At 45.9% G+C, this 17,564-nt stretch overlaps 1 protein-coding gene across 1 annotated transcript in view; it reads right to left on the reverse strand.

Moving 5' to 3' along the window:
- Positions 1 to 17,564, reverse strand: part of LOC121579111 — a 56,797-nt gene that overhangs the window by 23,398 nt on the left and 15,835 nt on the right. Inside the window, exons 2-4 of the mRNA XM_041893413.2 lie at positions 10,556 to 10,599; positions 3,448 to 3,560; positions 2,501 to 2,565 (exon numbers count right to left, since the gene is read on the reverse strand). Of these exons, the coding sequence (XP_041749347.2) occupies positions 2,501 to 2,565; positions 3,448 to 3,560; positions 10,556 to 10,599 (222 nt within the window). The remainder of the gene's footprint in view (positions 1 to 2,500; positions 2,566 to 3,447; positions 3,561 to 10,555; positions 10,600 to 17,564) is intronic.

The following is a 17,564-nucleotide window of genomic DNA, read 5'->3' on the forward strand; positions in this document are numbered from 1 at the left end:
TGCTTTGTCGTGCCCTCTTCACGACTGTCTTGGTGTGCTTGGACGACTGTCTTGGTGTGCTTGGACCATGAAGCTCTCAACCTGTTCCACTACAGCCCCGTCGATGAGAATGGGGGCGTGCTCAGTCCTCTTTTTTTTTTTCCTGTAGTCCACGATCATCTCCTTTGTCTTGGTCACATTGAGGGAGAGGTTGTTATCCTGGCACCACACGGCCAGGTCTCTGACCTCCTCCCTATAGGCTGTCTCATCATTGTCGGTGATCAGGCTGTGTTGCTGTTGTGTCGTCGGCAAACTTAATGATGGTGTTGGAGTCGTGCCTGGCCATGCAGTCATGGGTGAACAGGGAGTACAGGAGGGGACAGAGCACGCATCCCTGAGGGGCCCCCGTGTTGAGGATCAGCGTGGCAGATGTGTTGTTACCTACCCTTACCACCTGGGGGCGGCCCGTCAGGAAGTCCAGGATCCAGTTGCAGAGGGAGGTGTTTAATCCCAGGATCCTTAGCTTAGTGATGAGCTTTGAGGGCACTATGGTGTTGAACGCTGAGCTGTAGTCAATGAATAGCATTCTCACGTAGGTGTTCCTCTTGTCCAGGTGGGAAAGGGCAGTGTGGAGTGCAATAGAGATTGCATCATCTGTGGATCGGTTGTGGCAGTATGCAAATTGGAGTGGGTCTAGGGTTTCTGGGATAATGGTGTTGATGTGAGCCATGACCAGCCTTTCAAAGCACTTCATGGCTACAGACGTGAGTGCTACAGGTCGGTAGTCATTTAGGCAGGTTATCTTAGTGTCCTTGGGCACGGGGACTATGGTGGTCTGCTTGAAACATGTTGGTATTACAGACTTAGTCAGGGACATGTTGAAAATGTCAGTGAAGACACTTGCCAGTTGGTTAGCACATGCTCGGAGTACATGTCCTGGTAATGCGTCTGGCCCTGCGGCCTTGTGAATGTTGCCCTGCTTAAAAGTCTTACTCACATCGGCTACGGAGAGCGTGATCACATAGTCATCCGGAACAGCTGGTGCTCTCATGCATGCTTCAGTGTTGCTTGCCTTGAAGCGAGCATAAAAGTGGTTTACCTCGTCTGGTAGGCTTGTGTCACTGGGCAGCTCGCGGCTGTGCTTCCCTTTGTAGTCTGTAATAGTTTTCAAGCCCTGCCACATCCGACGAGCGTCAGAGCCGGTGTAGTACGATTCAATCTTAGTCCTGTATTGACTCTTTGCCTGTTTGATGGTTCGTCGGAGGGCATAGCGGGATTTCTTATAAGCGTCCGGGTTAGAGTCCCGCTCCTTGAAAGCGGCAGCTCTACCCTTTAGCTCAGTGCAGATGTTGCCTGTAATCCATAGCTTCTGGTTGGGATATGTACGTACGGTCACTGTGGGGACGACGTCGTCGATGCACTTATTGATGAAGCCGATTACTGAGGTGGTATACTCCTCAATGCTATCTAAAGAATCCCGGAACATGTTCCAGTCTGTGCTAGCAAAACAGTCCTGTAGCATAGCATCCGCGTCTTCTGACCACTTTTTTATTAACCGAGTCACTGGTGCTTCCTGCTTTAGTTTTTGCTTATAAGCAGGAATCAGGAGGATAGAGTTATGGTCAGATTTGCAAAATGGAGGGCGAGGGAGAGCTTTGTATGCGTCTCTGTGTGTGGAGTAAAGGTGGTCAAGAGTTTTTTTTCCTCTGGTTGCACATTTAACATGCTAGTAGAAATTAGGTAGAACGGATTTAAGTTTCCCTGCATTAAAGTCCCCGGCCACTAGGAGTCCTGCCTCTGGATGAGCGTTTTCCTGTTTACTTATGGCCTTATACAGCTCATTGAGTGCAATCTTAATGCCAGCATTGGTTTGTGGTGGTAAATAGACAGTTATGAAAAATATAGATGAAAACTCTTGGTAAATGGTGTGGTCTACAGCTTATCATAAGGTACTCTACCTCAGGCGAGCAAAACCTTGAGACTTCCTTAGTATTTGATTTTGTGCACCAGCTGTTGTTTACAAATATACACAGACCGCCACCCCTTGTCTTACCGGAGTCAGCCGTTCTATCCTGCCGATGTAGCGTATAGCCCGCTAGCTGTATGTTGTCCATGTCGTCGTTCAGCCACGACTCGGTGAAACATAAGATATTACAGTTTTTAATGTCCCGTTGGTAGGATAATCGTAATCTTAGGTCATCTAATTTATTTTCCAATGATTGAAGATTGGCTAATAGGATTGATGGAAGAGGCAGTTTACTCGCTCGCCGTCGGATCCTTACAAGGCCTTGTCGGGTGTCTGTAGGATATGCTTCGCGTCCGACTCGTTGAAGAAAAAAATCTTTGTCCAATACGAGGTGAGTAATCGCTGTCCTGATATCCAGAAGCTCTTTTTGGTTATAAGAGACGATGGCAGAAACATTATGTACAGAATGAATTACAAATAACGCGAAAAAACACACATAATAGTACAATTGGTTAGAGGGCTATTTTGTGTGTGTTTGTGTGTGCGTGTACTCACCAGTTTGATGTTGTCCTCTGGTCGGAGGAGAGTGAACATGGTCTGCAGGTGCTGCTGGAGATCACCTAGACACACACACAGTTAACGTTGCTGTGTGTCCTCATTATCAATAACCATTCCTTGTTAGCGTCCTTATGGCATTTAGGGTACAATTAGCATATCTGCTCAATAGTAAATGCTAAATCAGATCATCTTTTCTCTTTAGTCCCACTAATGCTTTATCACTGGCATTTCTACATCCATCTCCCCTTCGGCAGTTCTAACTCATTAAAAGCTGAATTATGGAGCTTCTCCTGGCCACTGTGCCTTAGCTTCTCCTGGCCACTGTGCCTTAGCTTCTCCTGGCCACCGTGCCTTAGCTTCTCCTGGCCACCGTGCCTTAGCTTCTCCTGGCCACTGTGCCTTAGCTTCTCCTGGCCACCGTGCCTTAGCTTCTCCTGGCCACCGTGCCTTAGCTTCTCCTGGCCACCGTGCCTTAGCTTCTCCTGGCCACCGTGCCTTAGCTTCTCCTGGCCACCGTGCCTTAGCTTCTCCTGGCCACTGTGCCTTAGCTTCTCCTGGCCACTGTGCTTCTGCTGGGTCTAGGGCGGGTAACTGTACAATAGGACCGGGACGATACCAGTATCGCGATATTTGTTAGTATCGTGGCAAGGAAACAAAAACACAAAGCGGATTTAACTTCTTTAGGAAAACAGCCCTAATGTTGAAAACAAACATCATTATGTTGTCCTCAAGAGTTACATTTATTTTTTAAGATATAGCAATATTTTACATTCAGCAAAGGAGCAATATTGCGAAACTGGTATTGTCCCGGGCCTACTGTACTCTAGCTGTGACATCTGCTAATGTAAAAAGGGATTTATAAAAAACATTTCATTGACTGAACATGAAGCTACCGTGCTCCGTTTTCCCATAATGCCCCTTGATGTCTGTACTCCGTACTGTACCTGCATGTTTGCTGCGGAGCTGAGAGAAGCGGGAGGTAGAGCTAGGGGAGGAGCCATTTCCACGTGGCAGGAAGAGGGCGGCGCCTTTCACTGTCAGGAAGCTCTCACTGATACTGGAGGGGGTAGAGAGAACGTGTGTTTAGTGTTGCATGGTAACCGGTACCACGCAGGGTTTATACCGGTACCACGCAGGGTTTATACCGGTACCACGCAGGGTTTATACCGGTACCACGCAGGGTTTATACCGGTACCACCCAGGGTTTATACCGGTACCACGCAGGGTTTATACCGGTACCACGCAGGGTTTATACCGGTACCACGCAGGGTTTATACCGGTACCACGCAGGGTTTATACCGGTACCACGCAGGGTTTATACCGGTACCACGCAGGGTTTATACCGGTACCACGCAGGGTTTCGGTTAGCCGGCTTTTGGCTGATTAAAAAAATGTAAAACTAATCAATAAATAACTGTTGCATGTTAAAATGACCAGGAGAAGAAAAAATCCTATTGCAAAATAATGCTTTTTATTCGTTGATGGAAATACCAGTCGATGGAAATACATTTGACCTTCATGCTTATCGGTTTATACGTGCATTTGCATAATTTTAGTGTAATTAAATTGGCCTGTGTGTATTTTCGTTAATCATCATGCATCTTATTTATCCAACACAACTATCACACACGGCATACAGAGCCTACTCTGAGGGGATTTCTTACTGCTGGAGTAAAACATGCTTTTATAAACCCATTCATTGCACAACAACTCTAAAATGCGCAATCGGGTGTTAAAAACCGCTTTGGTGCACGATTAAAAATAGATTTTCTATTTTTATTTCTCAACTGGTAATTGAAGAGCGCCATTCATTCAACATTTACAGTGCATTCGTAAAGTATTCAGACCCCTTGACTTTTTCCACTTTGTTAAGTTACAGCCTTATTCTAAAATAGATTAAATAGTTTTCCCCCCTCATCAATCTACACACAATATCCCATAATGACAAAGCAAAAACAGGTTTTTAGAAATTTTTGTAAATGTATTCAAAATAAAAAAAGTAAATATTACATTTCCATAAGTATTCAGACCCTTTACTCAGTACTTTGTTGAAGCACCTTTGGCAGCGATTACAGCCTCAAGTCTTCTTGGGTATGACGCTACAAGTCTGGCACACCTGTATTTGGGGAGTTTCTCCCATTCTTCTCTGCAGATCCACTCAAGCGCTGTCAGGTTGGACGGGGAGCATCGCTGCACAGCGATTTTCAGGTCTCTCCAGAGATATTCGATCGGGTTCAAGTCCGGGCTCTGGCTGGGCCACTCAAGGACATTCAGAGACTTGTCCCAAAGCCACTCCTGCGTTGTCTTGGCTGTGTGCTTAGTGTCGTTGTCCTGTTGGAAGGTGAACCTTCGCCCCAGTCTGAGCTCCTGAGCGCTCTGGAGCAGGTTTTCATCAAGGATCTCTCTGTACTTTGCTTTGTTAATCTTTCCCCTCAACCCTGACTAGTCTCCCAGTCCCTGCCGCTGAAAAACATCCCCACAGCATGATGATGGCACCACCATGCTTCTCCGTAGGGATGGTGCCAGGTTTCCTCCAGACGTGACGCTTGGCATTCAGGCCAAATAGTTCAATCTTGGTTTCATCAGACCAGAGAATCTTGTTTCTCATGGTCTGAGAATCCTTTAGGTGTCTTTTGGCAAACTCCAAGCGGGCTGTCATGTGCCTTTTACTGAGGATTGGCTTCTGTCTGTCCACTCTACCATAAAGGCCTGATTGGTGGACTGCTGCAGAGATGGTTGTCCTTCTGGAAGGGTCTCCCATCTCCAAAGAGGAACTCTGGAGCTCTGTCAGAGTGACCATCGGGTTCTTGGTCACCTCCCTGACCAAGGCTCTTCTCCCTGATTGCTCAGTTTGGCCGGGCGGCCAGCTCTAGGAACAGTCTTGGTGGTTCCAAACGTCTTCCATTTAAGAATGATGGAGGCCACTGTGTTTTTGGGGACCTTCAATGCTGCAGAAATGTTTTAGTACCCTTCCCCAGATCTGTGCCTCAACATAATCCTGTCTCGGAGCTCTACGGACAATTCCTTCGACCTTATGGCTTGGTTTTTGCTCTGACATGCACTATCAACTGTGGGACATTACATAGACAGGTGTGTGCCTTTCCATGTCATGTCCAATCAATTGAATTTACCACAGGTGGACTCCAATCAAGTTGTAGAAACATCAAGGATGATCAATGGAAACAGGATGCACCGGAGCTCAATTTCAAGTCTCATAGCAAAAGGTCTGAATACTTCTGTATATAAGGTATGTTTTTTATATTTTATAAATTTGCTAAAACATCCTTATTTGTTTGAAACCTGAATGCTTTATTTCATATTATGAGCTTGCTTCAAAGTAGCCTAGTAAGCAAAATCTGACCTAGTGTCTTGTATGTGCCAATCCAATAATGTCCACTTCACTTTCATGCACATCGCACAGGCCAGTCTGAGTAGGCTTTGAAATTGCAAGTTCACTGTCACGCAGCCTCTGGCAGAGAGGAAATGGACACAGCTTCACAACAGCTTCACAGCAAAGAAAACCGGCATGTCTTTAGCTAAAAACAATATCACCCATATTACCAGAACTACCTTTTTTTTTTTTTCTTCCTGCGCGATTTCGCACGCATTTTACATTATATAATTTACAAACAATGTCGCGGGCCGTTTTTAAACTAATCCTGCGTATCTAATTATTGGTTTGATAACAAACAACGTTGGTCAGTCGTGTTACCTAGCTAGCTAACAACCTGCAAATGTGGCAGTAGGTCTAGGCAAATTTGATTGGCACAGGAAGAAAGGAAATGGGTATGGCTACCGTGAAGAAACCCATAGTGGTGTCTCTGGTGGGAAGTGGTTACAAGTGGTTAGGCATTTTCAACGCACAAATGTTTCTTAAAAAGACTAGAAGAGAAGTCGTCCATTTCTCCTCAACCAAGAAAGACTATCATGCATGTTGTTGATGTTAGTTCTGTGTGTGCAGTTAAGGGCAAGGTGTGCTGCTCTGTTTTGAGTCAGCTGCAGCTTTGCTAGGTCTTTCTTTGCTGCACCTGACCATATTACCGGACAGTAATCAAGATTGGACAAGACCAGAGCCTGAACTAGTACAGTTGATCTTTGTGTCAAAAACATATTTTTATAACAGACATACATCTCCCCATCTTCACAAAAACCTTATTTATTTTTTTTTGGGGGGGTAGATCAACTTTAATATTGCAGATAGATTGTAACTTCCATCAATGTAATATTTTTTCTCACCCATCTACACACAGTACCCCATAATGACACAGTAAAAACATGTTTTTAGATTATTATTATAATATTTTTGCTGTCTTTCTGGGTAAGTCTCTAAGAGCTTTCGACACCTGGATTGCTCCTGATTGTTTAACATTTACCCATTATTATTCTTTCCAAAATTCTTCAAGCTCTGTCAAATTGGTTGTTGATCATTGAGAGACGACCATTTTCAGGTCTTGAGAAATATTTTCAAGTAGATTTAAGTCAAAACTGTGCGTAGATCCGTTTCTTTTTTATCCTGAAAAACTTCCCAGTCCTTAATGATTACAAGCACACCCATAACATGATGCAGCCACCACTATGCTTGAAAAGATGGAGAGTGGTACCCAGTAATGTGTTGTATTGGATTTGCCCAAACATAACACTTTGTATTCAGGACAAAAAGTTTTTGCAGTATTACTTTAGTGCCTTGTTGCAAACAGGATGCATGTTTTGGAATATTTTTATTCTGTACAGGCTTCATTTTCACTCTGTCAAATATGTTAGTATTGTGGAGTAACTATAATGTTCTTGATCCATCCTCAGTTCTCCTATCACAGCCATTAAACTGTTACTGTTTTAAAGTCACCACTGGCCTCATGGTGAAATCTCTGAGAAGTTTCCTTCCTCCCCGGCAACGGAGTTAGGAAGGACTCCTGTATCTTTGTAGTGACTGGGTGTATTGATACACCATCTAAAGTGTAATTAATAACTTCACCATGCTCAAAGGGATATTCAATGTCTGCTTTTTTATTTTTACCCATCTACCAATAGGTGATCTTCTTTGCGAGGCATTGGAAAACCTCCCTGGTCTTTGTGGTGGAAATGCACTGTTCGACTGAGGGACCTTACAGATAATTGTATGTGTGGGGTACAGATAGGAGGTAGTCATTGAAAAATCATGTTAAAACATTATTATTGCGCACAGAGGGAGTCCATGCAACTTATTATGTGACTTGTTAAGCACATTTTTACTCCTGAACTTATTTAGGCTTGCCATAACAAAGGGGTTGAATACTTATTGACTCAAGACATTTCAGCTTTCTATTTTTTATGAATTTGTAAAAACATAATTCCGCTTTGACATTTTGGGGTATTTTGTGTAGGCCAGTGACAACAAATCTCAATTTAATCCATTTTAAATTTAGGCTGTAACACAACAAAATGTGAAAAAAGTCAAGGGGTGTGAATACTTTCTGAAGGCACTGTATTTAAAGACCAGTTTATTGTTAATTACCCATTCTGACACAGACTAACTCCTTGCTAAGAGTCTCAGCGAGCTCACTGGCTGTAGGTGCTGATGTGTGTACAATCATCAGCATACATAGTCATTTTAGCTTCTTGTAAGTGGCAAATCATTTGTAAAAATAGAGAAGAGTATCGGCCCAAGACAACTGCCCTGAGGGATACCGCACTGTACATATCAGATGTTAGAGAAGCTTCCATTGAAGAACACTATCTGGGTTCTATTGGATAAATAACTCTCCAACCATGTGATGGCAGGTGATGTAAAGCCATAACAAGTGAGTTTTTTCAATAACAAATTATGCTCAATAACACCAAAGGCTGCAGTGAAATCTAACAGTACAGCTCCAACTATCATCTTATTATCCATTTATTTTAACCAATCGTCAGTCATCTGAGTTAGTGCAGTACAAGTTGAGAGCCCTTCCCTATATGCATGCTGAAAGTCAGTAGTTAGCTTGTTCTTTGAAAAATAGCATTGTATTTGTTCAAACACAATTTTCTCCATCAGTTTACTAAGAACAGGCAGCAAACTGATTGGTCGGCTGTTAGAGCCAGCAAAGGGTGCTTTACTATTTTTAGGTAGTGGAATTACTTTAGCTTCTTTAGGCTTTGGTTAAAGACATAGCAAATAGGGCTGGCAATACAGTCTGCTACCATTCTCAATAGTTTCCCATCTAGGTTGTCTATACCTGGTGGCTTTTCATTATTCATGGATAATAATTCTTCCACCTCTTCCATACAAACTTGACCAAACTCAAAACAGCAATCCTTCTCTTTCATTATCAGATCTTCAATACACAAATATGATGGTTCACTGTTCAAAGTCATTTCACTTCTTAGGTTTGTCCACTTTACTATTGAAATAGTAATTGAAATGATTGGCACCTCTTTTGCATCATTTCTTCTAACCATAAAATGTTTCAGTTCATCATCAAACCAGAGGGCTCTAACGGCTCACAGTCAGTTTCTTAACAGGTGCATGCTGGTCAACAATTGGCACGAATGATTTTACAATATCAGTGCTGCATCTGGATTCACTTCCTTATGCACATCAGACCAACATAATATTTTTACATCTTCAACAAAAGACTCCTGAGAAAACATTATGTAAATGAGACTAGTGGTCAAGGAGGTGCCAAGAGAACATGACAACCTCAACAACTTGTATAAAAGAAAGTCCACAAATGCAACGATTTATTTACTGAAGTGCCATAGCCTATAGCGCTCTACACTCCGCACAGATTAGCTGCTGGAGCATCAAAGGACAGTTGGAAAGAGGAGGAGATGTAGAACGTTTTATAGACAGACTAAGTTAGCAAAACAATTTCTTATAATCATTAGTAAACACTCCACTATTAGGTCAAGTTTATCTACACGAAAATAAAGTAAACATTTTTTTATGAATGTCGGCGTATTTAAACGGTTTTGATGATCATTCTATTTTCATGACGTCTTCATCCATAACCGTCAGTTACACAGTTATTCAATTACTGTCACAAACCTATATACAACCTTATGTTATACTAGGGAAATTGGGTTTCCATAGCTGGGGCTGACAGTGAGGACTTGTGAAGAGCAGACTCAACAACCTCTGCATCATCAAAACAGTTGCTTTGTGAGAAGGTGTTAAAATTAACACACAGAGATGTTGTGCAGTGATGGGAAAAAAAAAGTTACATATCACAATATTATTTTGGGACAATATTATTTTGCTACTGTTGGTAGAGTAATATCATATCATGAGGTCCCTGGCAATTCCAAGCCCTACACACACACACGCACGAGCAGAAGGCAGTGTTATGTGAGAGCTGTTCAGTTGGGAGTCTGTGGTGTACAGAGACAGGACAAACCTGATCTACAACAACTCCACAGCTCAGAAACTCACTGCCCTAGGCAACAAAAAGAAGAACCCTGCATTGTGATGTTACAATTGCACAGGACAGAACTCTCGCACAGGAGTTCTTTATGATGTCTCAATCACAGGACAGAACTCTCGCACAGGAGTTCTTTATGATGTCTCAATCACAGGACAGAACTCTCGCACAGGAGTTCTTTATGATGTCTCAATCACAGGACAGAACTCTCGCACAGGAGTTCTTTATGATGTCTCAATCACAGGACAGAACTCTCGCACAGGAGTTCTTTATGATGTCACAATCATAGGACAGAACTCTTGCAATGGAGCTTTTGATGTCACAATTAGGGTTGCAAAATTCCCAAAACTTTCAATAAATTCCCTGGTTTTCCAGAAATCCTGGTTGGAGGATTCCGTATTTCCTGCTTATTACCTCCTGATTCCGGGAATCTTCCAAATGGGATTTTGTGAAAACCAAGGAATTTATTGAAAGTTCCTGGAATTTTTCAACTGTAGTCACAGGTGCTGTTCTTGATGTCACAGGTGCTGTTCTTGATGTCACAGCCACACAGGACATTCCTCTGATTTCACAATAGCACAGGTGATCTCTGAGAAATCAGTCACACAGGCACAAAGTGACATTTGCAATGTCACAAACAAGGGTGATGATGTCACGGGGGGCGTGTCTGTCTTACCTTCTAGGCTGAGAGCGCAGGTCCTCCTCCCCACTGCCGGACTCCTGAGGAGAGAAACACGCAGCCGATTAACACAACACACAGCCGGTTAACACAGCACACAGCCGGTTAACACAGCACACAGCCGGTTAACACAGCATACAGCCGGTTAACACAGCACACAGCCGGTTAACACAACACATAACACACAGTATCAGTGTGGTCAGCTAGTCTAGCGAATGATCAACTCTAACACTGACACACATACAAGTAACAGAGAATGACTACAACAGGCTGCAGTCTAACTACCCCTATTAGAGCAGAGAGACAGGCTGCAGTCCAACTACCCCTATTAGAGCAGAGAGACAGGCTGCAGTCCAACTACCCCTATTAGAGCAGAGACAGGCTGCAGTCCAACTATCCCATTAGAGCAGAGAGAGAGGCTGCAGTCCAACTACCCCATTAGAGCAGAGAGAGAGGCTGCAGTCCAACTACCCCTATTAGAGCAGAGAGAGGGGCTGCAGTCCAACTACCCCTATTAGAGCAGAGAGAGAGGCTGCAGTCCAACTACCCCTATTAGAGCAGAGAGACAGGCTGCAGTCCAACTACCCCTATTAGAGCAGAGAGAGAGGCTGCAGTCCAACTACCCCTATTAGAGCAGAGAGACAGGCTGCAGTCCAACTACCCCTATTAGAGCAGAGAGAGAGGCTGCAGTCCAACTACCCCTATTAGAGCAGAGAGAGAGGCTGCAGTCCAACTACCCCTATTAGAGCAGAGAGAGAGGCTGCAGTCCAACTACCCCTATTAGAGCAGAGAGACAGGCTGCAGTCCAACTACCCCTATTAGAGCAGAGAGAGAGGCTGCAGTCCAACTACCCCTATTAGAGCAGAGAGACAGGCTGCAGTCCAACTACCCCATTAGAGAAGAGTTAGAGAGACGAGCCATTCAGCCTGGATTCAATTTGCTCTCCAGGAAAATGACCTCAGTCCGTTTATAAGGTGCGGTCCGAGAGAGAAACCCACCCAAACACAGACCCACCTCTAGTTCAGTAGGGTTCTGACAAGATAAGATCCTCTGGGTCCAATGTGAGTGTTCTTCCTGACTGTCACTGACCTGGTACACATCTCAGCTGATCTCCATAGTAACAACACAGATATAACAAGTTATATCTACCAGTATAATATATATCTATATTATACTGGTATATCTATATTATACTGGTATATCTATATTATACTGGTATATATATATATATATATATATATATATATATATATATATATATATATATATATATATATATATATATATATATATATATATATATATATATATATATATAAACATGAATGGTTCTCTCATGTGAGATATATATATATATATATTATACTGGTAGATATATATATCTACCAGTATAATATATCTCAGATAAGAGACAAACCATTCATGTTTAGACTGAGGGAAGAAATCATGGCCAGAGCCTCAGCCTTCAAAATAGAAATTCATGAAGAGTGGGGAGACGGGTGTGGGTCAGGGTTACTATTGTGGACACACACAGCCAATTCAAATGCAGTGTGTGTTGGCCAGTGTGGTCAGATACCCAGGAAGTGGCCAGGCTGTTGTGTTTGTCTAGAGACAGGAAGTGGCCAGGCTGTTGTGTTTGTCTAGACAGGAAGTGGCCAGGCTGTTGTGTTTGTCTAGACAGGAAGTGGCCAGGCTGTTGTGTTTGTCTAGAGACAGGAAGTGGCCAGGCTGTTGTGTTTGTCCAGACAGGAAGCGAGAGGAGTAGCACAGATTCCCCAGTCGGGACATTTACATACATGCAAAACCCTCAGGGTTTGTTTTTCAGTGTGTATGGAAATGTGTGTTGTGTGGTTCAGCCATAATGTGTGTGTGTGTGTGTCAGTCATAATGTGTGTGTGTGTTTTAAGGCATCTGCAGGATAGGACAGGTAGGAAAACAGAGCAGGCAGCAGAGAGATGAGGTGAATCCCCCACCGCCCTCAGCCATTCAACATCTTCCACTTGGACCATTTACCCTATTAGTCAGAGAAGGAAGGGTGTAGTTATCTACTGAGTGCAGGCTTCCCTCGACTCCATGGACTCTTACAGCAGCAGAGTGTGTGTGTGTGTGTGTGTGTGTGTCTGGCTCTCAAAGGCCCTCATTGTCATGGCAACACAGCATTGGAGCTGGCCAGGTTCACCACAGGGTTCCAGAGAGAGAGAGAGAGAAAGAACATCCAGCGGGCATCTCTCAAGACACCTCACAGTCAGGATGTCACACACACACACACCACACTGAGCCGTGGGACACAGCGTGTGTGTGTGTGACAGAGAGAGTATGTGTTATGTGTGTGTATGGGGCAAGGGAGTGTGCAAGGCAAGGCTATCATCTGAACTAATTCACAGAACCTGTTTGGTGGGGGGGGGGATGCAGAGAGAGACGTCAATGACCGGGTCTCGTCCAAGATCACAAATGCTGGCAAGGAACATTCTCCCCCCATACCTCTAACTCAGCACTGTCGTTGACTCCAAACTGGCTCAACTGGTCATAAGACAGTTCAAGGATACGGACTGACAACAAGAACCATGGTGGTGGTTTTTAGGTTGGGTTGGGGAGGGTGAGGGTAGAGGTGTGTATGAGTGGGTGAGGGTAGAGGTGTGTGTGAGGGTAGAGGTGTGTATGAGTGGGTGAGGGTGGGAGCTGGGTGAGGGTAGAGGTGTGTATGAGTGGGTGAGGGTAGAGGTGTGTGTGAGGGTAGAGGTGTGTATGAGTGGGTGAGGGTGGGAGCTGGGTGAGGGTAGAGGTGTGTATGAGTGGGTGAGGGTGGGAGCTGGGTGAGGGTAGAGGTGTGTATGAGTGGGTGAGGGTGGGAGCTGGGTGAGGGTAGAGGTGTGTATGAGTGGGTGAGGGTAGAGGTGTGTGTGAGGGTAGAGGTGTGTATGAGTGGGTGAGGGTGGGAGCTGGGTGAGGGTAGAGGTGTGGGTGAGGGTAGAGGTGTGGGTGAGGGTAGAGGTGTGTATGAGTGGGTGAGGGTGGGAGCTGGGTGAGGGTAGAGGTGTGGGTGAGGGTAGAGGTGTGTATGAGTGGGTGAGGGTGGGAGCTGGGTGAGGGTAGAGGTGTGTATGAGTGGGTGAGGGTAGAGGTGTGTGTGAGGGTAGAGGTGTGTATGAGTGGGTGAGGGTGGGAGCTGGGTGAGGGTAGAGGTGTGGGTGAGGGTAGAGGTGTGGGTGAGGGTAGAGGTGTGTATGAGTGGGTGAGGGTAGAGGTGTGGGTGAGGGTAGAGGTGTGTATGAGTGGGTGAGGGTAGAGGTGTGGGTGAGTGGGTGAGGGTAGAGGTGTGGGTGAGTGGGTGAGGGTAGAGGTGTGTGAGGGTAGAGGTGTGTATGAGTGGGTGAGGGTGGGAGCTGGGTGAGGGTAGAGGTGTGGGTGAGTGGGTGAGGGTAGAGGTGTGGGTGAGGGTAGAGGTGTGGGTGAGGGTAGAGGTGTGTGTGAGGGTAGAGGTGTGTGTGAGGGTAGAGGTGTGTATGAGTGGGTGAGGGTAGAGGTGTGTATGAGTGGGTGAGGGTAGAGGTGTGTGTGAGGGTAGAGGTGTGTATGAGTGGGTGAGGGTAGAGGTGTGTATGAGTGGGTGAGGGTAGAGGTGTGTGTGAGGGTAGAGGTGTGTATGAGTGGGTGAGGGTGGGAGCTGGGTGAGGGTAGAGGTGTGTGTGAGGGTAGAGGTGTGTATGAGTGGGTGAGGGTGGGAGCTGGGTGAGGGTAGAGGTGTGGGTGAGTGGGTGAGGGTAGAGGTGTGGGTGAGGGTAGAGGTGTGTATGAGTGGGTGAGGGTGGGAGCTGGGTGAGGGTAGAGGTGTGGGTGAGGGTAGAGGTGTGGGTGAGGGTAGAGGTGTGTATGAGTGGGTGAGGGTGGGAGCTGGGTGAGGGTAGAGGTGTGTATGAGTGGGTGAGGGTAGAGGTGTGTGTGAGGGTAGAGGTGTGTATGAGTGGGTGAGGGTGGGAGCTGGGTGAGGGTAGAGGTGTGGGTGAGGGTAGAGGTGTGGGTGAGGGTAGAGGTGTGTATGAGTGGGTGAGGGTGGGAGCTGGGTGAGGGTAGAGGTGTGGGTGAGGGTAGAGGTGTGTATGAGTGGGTGAGGGTGGGAGCTGGGTGAGGGTAGAGGTGTGTATGAGTGGGTGAGGGTAGAGGTGTGTGTGAGGGTAGAGGTGTGTATGAGTGGGTGAGGGTGGGTGGGAGCTGGGTGAGGGTAGAGGTGTGGGTGAGGGTAGAGGTGTGGGTGAGGGTAGAGGTGTGTATGAGTGGGTGAGGGTAGAGGTGTGGGTGAGGGTAGAGGTGTGTATGAGTGGGTGAGGGTAGAGGTGTGGGTGAGTGGGTGAGGGTAGAGGTGTGGGTGAGTGGGTGAGGGTAGAGGTGTGTGTGAGGGTAGAGGTGTGTATGAGTGGGTGAGGGTGGGAGCTGGGTGAGGGTAGAGGTGTGGGTGAGTGGGTGAGGGTAGAGGTGTGGGTGAGGGTAAGGGTAGAGGTGTGGGTGAGGGTAGAGGTGTGTGTGAGGGTAGAGGTGTGTGTGAGGGTAGAGGTGTGTATGAGTGGGTGAGGGTAGAGGTGTGTATGAGTGGGTGAGGGTAGAGGTGTGTGTGAGGGTAGAGGTGTGTATGAGTGGGTGAGGGTAGAGGTGTGTATGAGTGGGTGAGGGTAGAGGTGTGTGTAGGGTAGAGGTGTGTATGAGTGGGTGAGGGTGGGAGCTGGGTGAGGGTAGAGGTGTGTGTGAGGGTAGAGGTGTGTATGAGTGGGTGAGGGTGGGAGCTGGGTGAGGGTAGAGGTGTGGGTGAGGGTAGAGGTGTGTGTGAGGGTAGAGGTGTGTATGAGTGGGTGAGGGTGGGAGCTGGGTGAGGGTAGAGGTGTGGGTGAGGGTAGAGGTGTGGGTGAGTGGGTGAGGGTGTGAGCTGGGTGACCAAGGGACAACATTTTTGTAAACACCTTTGCCTTAGTTTGAGAGAGGCTCTTCTTGCAACTAAACTGTTACGCCACAAACAAGAGCTGCTTCCCTGATATGCTGACAGACTGACTCACTAGAGCACTAACACTCAACCTCTGGCAGCGGTTTCAGAATCAGAATCACCTTTATTCGCCAAGTATATTTAAATGTGATTCTGAAACAGCCGCCAGGAGGTTATGATTGATTGTGATTGTGAGTTTGTGGTGTTGACCGGTGTTAGACACGTGTGTGCTTGGCGGTGCAACGCTTCAGTGTTTTATACTTTTAAAAAAAATAAAAGTTACGTTAATATTTCTAAGACACTAACATTTCATACTTTTAAAACTTTTGTTTTCGGGACCACGTTGTTGGTGCTGCTGCTTTCAACACGCCGTGTTCGGCTGGACTGTTTCAGTCTCCTGGAGCTAGCGTTAGCAGGGCTAGCTTCGACTATCTAGGACACCTGGCTGTAACCGGCAAAGCTTGTCTCACGTCGCGGATGGCTCTTGTAGCCGGGACCGCCGTTTCTGACCCGAGAATAGGCACGTCGGACTCCTCTGTTTTGGAGTCGGATCCCGAGATGGACAGCAAAGTCAGAAAATGTGAGACCTGTGACATGTTGATTGTAGTCAAAGAGGAAGAGTATACTATATACTTGTGATAAATGCAAACAGCTCCGTGTCTCAAAGGAGTGGATCATTGAGTTCCTAAGAGAACGTCTCGCTCTGGCTAAGAAGACTTCAAGACTGCATGCTGTTTTTGATGCGGAAATTCTACATGAATGAGGGGATAATCCAGGGTGCTCTATGAGATTGGGCTCCTCTGCAGTAGCTACTGAGGATACTACCTTGGACCACTTTCCCGTTTTAACACATCCCACCGATGAGAATCAGATCATTTTGCTCTACTCCATCTACTCGGAAGCAAAGTGGAATAATTTCAACGCATCCTCCTTCTCGTCCAGATCTAACCGTCTTTCAGTTCTGAGCCCCCTAACTTCACCGGCTCTAACCGTTTTTCAGCTCTGAGCCCCCTAACTTCACCTGGACCCTCCGATGGGGATTTACGCCGCTCCCCCGAACTCACCCTCTCCTGGATGACTAAAAATCGGCCATTTCCTGGTATTTTTGTTGTTGTATTTTATTAGGATCCCCATTGGCTGTTTGTGAAAGCAGCAGCTACTCTTCCTGGGGTCCACACAAAACATGACATAATACAGAACATTCATAGACAAGAACCGCTCAAGGACAGAACGACATCAATTTAAAAATGGCCCACGTAGCCTACATATCAACACATACACACAAACGATTTAGGTCAAATAGGGGAGAGGCGTTGTGCCGTGAGGTGTTGCTTTATATGTTTTTTGAAACCAGGTTTGCTGTTTATTAGTATTTATATTAGCCCTCTGATTACAATGAAGAGCAAGACGTGCCGCTCTGTTCTGGGCCAGCTGCAGCTTAACTAGGTCTTTCCTTGCAGCACTGGACCACACGACTGGACAATAATCAAGATTAGACTAAACTAGAGTCTGCAGATCTTGCTTTGTGGAGTGTGGTGTCAAAAAAGCAGGGCATCTTTATTACGGCCAGACCTCTCCCCATCTTTACAACCATTGAATCTATATGTTTTGACCATGACAGTTTACAATCTAAGGTAACAACTTGTTCAACAGCCACACCATTCATTACCAGAGTCAGCTGAGGTCTAGAACTTAGGGAATGATTTGTACCAAATACACTGCTCTTAGTTTTAGAGATGTTCAGGACCAGTTTATTACTGGCCACCCATTCCAAAACAGACTACAACTCTTTGTTAAGGGTTTCGGTGACTTCATTAGCTGTGGTTGCTGATGTGTATATGGTTGAATCATCAGCAAACATGGACACACATGCTTTGTTTAATGCCAGTGGCAGGTCATTGGTAAAAATAGAAAAGAGTAGAGGGCCTAGAGAGCTGCCCTGCGGTACACCACACTTTACATGCTTGACATTAGAGAAGGTGGTCCTCTGTAGCTCAATTGGTAGGGCATGGCGCTTGTAACGCCAGGGTAGTGGGT

This window comes from Coregonus clupeaformis, chromosome 13 (genome assembly GCF_020615455.1).
Source record: "Coregonus clupeaformis isolate EN_2021a chromosome 13, ASM2061545v1, whole genome shotgun sequence".
Lineage (NCBI taxonomy): Eukaryota > Metazoa > Chordata > Actinopteri > Salmoniformes > Salmonidae > Coregonus > Coregonus clupeaformis.